A 6124-nucleotide genomic window follows, 5' to 3' on the forward strand; every position below is an offset into this window, starting at 1 on the left:
TCTCCTGGAAGGTTATGTAAGTGACACGAAGCAAGAATTCTTAGATCCCTCACCATTCTCATAGAATTAGGAGAAGCTGTAGTCACTAGGAAAAATGTCTACAGTAAATGGGTCATGCAGTAAGCATTTGTAAGGCACCCCCATAACCTGGACAGGTATGTGTGTTATAGATACAAAATGTCTCCATCATCCTAAAAAAGTGAAGACCTAAGTAAACAATTGTAGCGCACTGCTAGGAGTATAATGATAGAGCAAGTTCACCCCTACAGAAAGCCTTCCCTGACAATCCTGGACTTAGGTGGGTGCATAATATGCTTCATTTAAGTCATGAAAGACATGTAGGGAGTTGGCCAGGCAGAGAGCAAAGTCAAGGGCAGAGGCATGGAGGGAAGAGGGAATTTGGGATTTTGAGAGAAATTCACATACTAGAGAATGGAGTAAATGGGGAATATGAGCAGAAATGACATTAAGATATGGATACAGCCAGGTTGCCAGGGACCTTGAGTCTGAGACTGATGGAGTTTGAGTTTTATCTTGCAGCTAATGGAGATCCACTCAAGAATTATGAGTGTCTGAGAGTGAAATTATCAGAATTACATGTTAGGAAGTTTACTCTGGTGATTGGTGATTGTTATGAAGGATGGATTAAAGCAACTAGGGGCAGAACTGCTATGTGCTAGGGTATTAGAAACATCTGTGGGGTCATTTTGGTTTCCACAATGACTAAGAAGTGCCTCTGGGCAGGGTCCAGAAATACCAAAACTCCTTCAAGGTGCAGGATAATCCAAAAGAATTGCCCTTCTCAGAATGTCAATTGTGTCCCCACTGAAAAATACTGGATAAAATGAATTATTAATATAAACCAGAAATGTATCTGCTGAAATGCATTTGTGCCTACAGTTTGACTTTTATGTTTGTGTGCATGAAACAATCCCATTTGGGTACCATGTAGCATAGAAAAATAATCTGTAGGTTATGCATAGTTCCCAGCAGGCTTCAATACTTTCTTTCTCTCTCAAGAAAGCTTATCTAAATACAATGAGTTGGATTCTTATAAAGCGGAATATTTAATTTTTTAAAAAGTAAATCATCCATTGCAGTACTTAATAGCTATTAATAACAAATCATTTGCCACACATATTATTACTAAAAGTGTACCAGTTGGTCCCAATATGATGAAAAACCATTAGCCTAGAGAGAGAGAAGGACGTCGACCAGACAAAAAGCAGGCATGGAGAGGAAAGGATTTGGGGGAAAAAAGGGAAAATTAGGCAGTGGAGATGTGGTCTCTAGGGCAGAGTTTCTGAAACTTTAGGTATACGTGTAAGAATCACTAGCACAAAAATGCTGATTCTCAGATCTCGCCCTAGACCTACTGAATCAGAAGCTCTGCAGTGGGACCCAGGAAGTGAACAAGTTCTCGGGTGCTGCCGCTGCGCCAGGGACTAGCCTTGGACCAGCGCTGGTCTAGGTGGTGTTACACTGCTTACAAGGACCACTCCCCAACCTAAACTGTGCTGGGGCACCTTGAAATTATTAGAATATTATCAATCAAAACATAACGAGCCTTTTATGGTGCCTTCTTAGCTACCTCCTGTTATTTCTAGACCTCCAGCCTAGAACAAAGATATGAGGCCAAACTTATCCTGGACTGATTACATGTGCCCTTTTTCAAACCTGAGCTGTGACAATCTAGACTACCCTCCTGCAAAATACCCTCTAACCTCCTATCTCCTAAAAAAAGAAGCAATTAGAGAGTCATTCAGCTTGCAAAGATTTTAACCATTCTCTCCCTAGCAAAGTTTAAATGATTCTATGTACAAACAAATCAGCACTTATACTTGTACCAACCTTAACAAAGAAAGAGTTTCTATGGAATTATGTACAGTGAGCATCCAACAAACACTCCAGGAAAATACTCTTCTTTTTACCCTCACCCCCAGGCCATGTAGTGGAAAGCCTGGACTGCACAGGGCCTGGTTCCCTGTAAGGACAGAGGATGGCAGTCTTGATGAAGGTGCTGTATGCCACAGAGGAAGCGGGGTAGAACCTGTGAGGCTGGAATAGCTTTCTATTTCCAAAGCTCCATCCTGCCATTGGGAGAGGCCCTAGCTAGAGGAAAGTGAATGTGAAAAGGATAAAGTAAAAGGAGAAATAAAAAATAGAAAGCCCATGCCTTTCATATATGCTCTGTACGCTAAGGTTTCACACCCTCAGAGAAGCTGTGCTTCAAACACAGACCAAATAGCAGCAAAAGGAGCTTTGGCCTCTAGTGTCACACTCAGGAAGGAAAGAATTAGGGCAGCACCAACCACAGAACACAAAGAATCTTCCGTTGTAATAGGGCTCCTAAGGGCTGGGGGATGAGCTTATTTCTGAACTACTTTTCCCACCTCCTCACTGCAAAGTGAGATAGGGAAGGAGGTAGAAAAAGAGGAGGAGTTCTTCCTGGAACTGCATGCTGGAAACTGTGATTTTTATTTCCCAACCCTCTGCTCCCTAAATGTCTGAGTTGACCCTTACTTATGCTCTGGAACACTTGTTTCTACCACATCAAAGAGCAAAAGGCAGAAACACATATTCCTCAACAAGTTGAAAACCAAACACATGTTTGGGGCTTATGGGTCATACATTTTTTCTCCTTTCTGATTCAGGCTGCCATCTTTTTGTCCTGAACCTCTAGTGGGTGAAGTCCCTTCCATTCCAAAGTTGTCTTTGATGGCAGAAACCTCTTGGGGTTGAACTGCTTAAGTGAATATGGCTAACTATAATAAAACTGGCTCCTGGCCAGAGCTGACTTTCATCGCATGTCCTGAACAGAACAGCTTGTATTTGCGTTGCTGGTTCTAACTTATCTAACAGTTGGATGCTGCTTCTCCTTAGAGCACAAGTCTCCTCAGCCAGAGGAAGAGCCTGGAGGCTGATGTTGCCCAGATGCAGAATGAAGCGGAAGAGGCGGTGCGAGGGTGTCAAAGTGCAGAAGAGAAGGCCAGGAAGGCGGCTGCTGAGGTGGGTCCATTGACTGCCTGCTCAGTCCTGTCTTCCAGAGTTCACTGGAGCAACAGCCAAGGGCCAGGGCAAATCTGCAGGCAAAAAGTATTCCATCGATTGTCCATATGGCCAAGAGGAGGTTAGCTGACCCCTCTGCCTCCTTGCTCTCATCTTGAAAAATTAGGCCAATTAGTTCCTCCCTTGAACCTACCCTGGCGATGAAAAGGAGCAGTTGGATTGCTTATAAGCAGAGCCTAATGAAAGCAGGAGTGTTCTTTTGTTCAAGTTAAGCCACTTTCCATTTGTGAATCAATATTTCTAGTGTCTAGAAACAATTCTTCCTGTGTTTCCTTACAAATAGCTATTTTCCTAGGATCTATAATGGTTTTACGGCCATGATCTGAAAAGAATGCTTAATTCACTTATTTTTACAACCCATACTACTGCTTGAGTAGCAAATCAGAATGGTAAAGAAGGGTTTCAGGGCTGGTTTCATACGTTCTTTATTGGCAAATTTAAAGTTGTTGATGGTAGTGCTTTTCCTAAATGACACTAAGCTCAACATTGGCTGCAAGCCTCGATGTGCCTTTGTGGGAACTGGAAAAAGGCCACCCTCTGGGTGTCCCCTGTGAGCACATGCAGCACTTCTCTCAACGGGCATGGTAAGCAGCAGGTACCGTGGAGCGAAAAATATTAGTGGAGGGGGGGAGGTCTGTATGTCGAAGGTCCAGCTTTGCGTGTCCCAGAGCCTTGCTGAGTGGGGTATAGGCTTGATTCAGCCTTTGCTCACTCCTTCCCCATCAAAGTCTTTTGTGCAGCCCATCAAATGCACAACCACTGTAGCCACCCTGACCCTGCTGTGTGAAGGGAAGTTGATCCCTCTGCTAAAAACAGTATGGGAACTGGGAAGACAGGACATTCAATTAGATTTTATATTAGCCATTTTAAAATTCAAGAGAGGAGAGGAGCTTGTGTCTATAGTTGCTCAAGTGATTTAGCACTTGAGGAACTAAACACCAAATCTCAGCCACTGAGTCATAGAATCCAGCTCCCCTTTAAGAATGGAGAAGTGTGCTCATCACTCAGCTGTTTTGTGTCAAGTCAGATACTTCTGCTCTCTGATGGAAATACGGTGTATGAAAGCTTGAAGACATTTGGCCAAGGTAAAAAGCAATATGTGTAACATTTGTGAAAATCCACATAGGTAGAAAGGAATAAAAAGAGCTGCCACTCCTGCTTGGTAAATTTGTGCAGTCACACATTATGAAGATGCTGTCTGCTTAATCCTGCCTTGATAAGATTGTCTTGACAATGTTCAAAAGTGAACTCACCACCTCTTCCCTCTACCTTCCAGCTCTCCAACAGTTTAGCTCTGAGTCCCAACCCCACGTAGAAGAATGTAATTCATTCTTTGCCCTCACCATCTGTACAGAAGTCTCACACTTCAATCCTGCAGATGGTTGGTAACTTGATAGACAGAAAAGCTTTGGCTGGGAGGACCATGTTCTTACATTAAGGGCACCTAGAGATTCACGAAACAGTTCTTAATGATTGCACTGAGAAACCAAGTCCCCGTACACACAGCCAAAGCCAATAGTAGGCTTCACAATTAACCTTCCTCATGCCAGAGTATTGGCAGTGAGGGCATCTTTTACTGCCAAATTCCTGGTGCCTAAACTTGTTTGCGTAGTGAATCACAGAATTACAGAAGTGAGATGTGAAAATGATTTCTGTAGACACTCCTCCACACCTTTTCTGGTGCATCATGTGACACCGGTTACTTTATTCCGTAATAAATCATGTCCTGGAGCTTTATTCAATTAAAAGTCATTGCTTCAGTTGGTCATCTTTCTTTCAATGCAGGTGTTGTGTAATAATGTTCATACGGTGCTCCATCTTTGGTCTGCTTCCACTGCTCCTCACACCAGTCTCTCCCATAGCTGCTGCTATCTCTATTGCCTTAATGTTAACAATCTTGAGAGTGGTAGAGGCTAGGGAGGTGACAGTGCAAAAAAATTAAATATACAGAGTCCAGGCATGGCATTCAGTCAGACCAGGAACAGAAGATCATGGGTATCAATCCCTTTCCTTTTTTCTAGGCAGCAAACTTGTCGGAAGAACTGAAGAAGCAGCAAGACACCAATGCCCACTTGGAGAGGATGAAAAAGAATATGGAGGAGACAATTAAAGACTTACAAAAAATGTTGGATGAAGCAGGGCAGACTGCTCTGATGGGGAGTAGAAAGCAAATCCAGAAAATAGAATCCAGGATAGGAGTTTGCCTGGGTAATCATGAGGGCTGTTCAAGACCTCATTGTCCTGGAATGTCACACCAGATGTCCCCCACATTCTTCATCACTTTTGTTTTTAATACTTTCAGTTCTTTAGGAGTGCCAGGTCTCAATATATGCATTCATTCTTGCTTGGATTTAGGCCACCCAAGAGGACTTTCTTTGGACTGTGAAATCAACCTTCCCTCTTACTGCTAAGTGGAAGTGCGTCTCCTCCCACTCACTACACCAGCTCTAGGCTCTGCGTGCCAGGGCTACCTGCTGTTTCCAAACACACCCTTGCAGTCTTGTTTCTGTGCCTTACTCTTGTTATTTCTTCAGCAGAGAATGCTCACTTTTTGATAGCCAGAGAAAGGAGAGGGAAAACAACTAAATCAATGATCAAGAGGGACTCAGTGAAGATATAGTAAGTGGTGACAGAAATGATGTAGTACCTGCCTTCAGGGAGCTTAAGAACAAACAGTAACCCATCTTGAAAGTAAGATTTTTCAAATTGTTGAATCAATTTCAAAGACTATGCATCAGGGCATTTGATAAATTCTACAAGAATGGAGAGAATATTCAACTGGAATTTGATCAAAAGAGTCCCTGAAAAGTAAGATATCACCTTTGCACATTTATGGTACATTCATACAATGGAATACCAATGTGCATTTCTAACACATCCTTATAGTTATGCTGATTAAAAAGGAATGAGAGGCCGGGCGCGGTGGCTCACGCCTGTAATCCTAGCTCTCTGGGAGGCCGAGGTAGGCGGATTGTTTGAGCTCAGGAGTTCGAAACCAGCCTGAGCAAGAGTGAGACCCCGTCTCTACTAAAATTAGAAAGAAATTAATTGGACA

At 43.0% G+C, this 6124-nt stretch overlaps 1 protein-coding gene across 1 annotated transcript in view; it reads left to right on the forward strand.

The window, feature by feature from the left end:
- MYH15 (myosin, heavy chain 15) overlaps positions 1-6124 on the forward strand; it is a 171122-nt gene that overhangs the window by 151939 nt on the left and 13059 nt on the right. Inside the window, 2 exon segments of the mRNA XM_012645946.1 lie at positions 2884-3009; positions 5091-5267. Of these exon segments, the coding sequence (XP_012501400.1) occupies positions 2884-3009; positions 5091-5267 (303 nt within the window).

Source organism: Propithecus coquereli, unplaced genomic scaffold (assembly GCF_000956105.1).
Source record: "Propithecus coquereli isolate 6110/MARCELLA unplaced genomic scaffold, Pcoq_1.0 Scaffold105, whole genome shotgun sequence".
In the NCBI taxonomy this organism is placed as follows: Eukaryota; Metazoa; Chordata; class Mammalia; order Primates; family Indriidae; genus Propithecus; species Propithecus coquereli.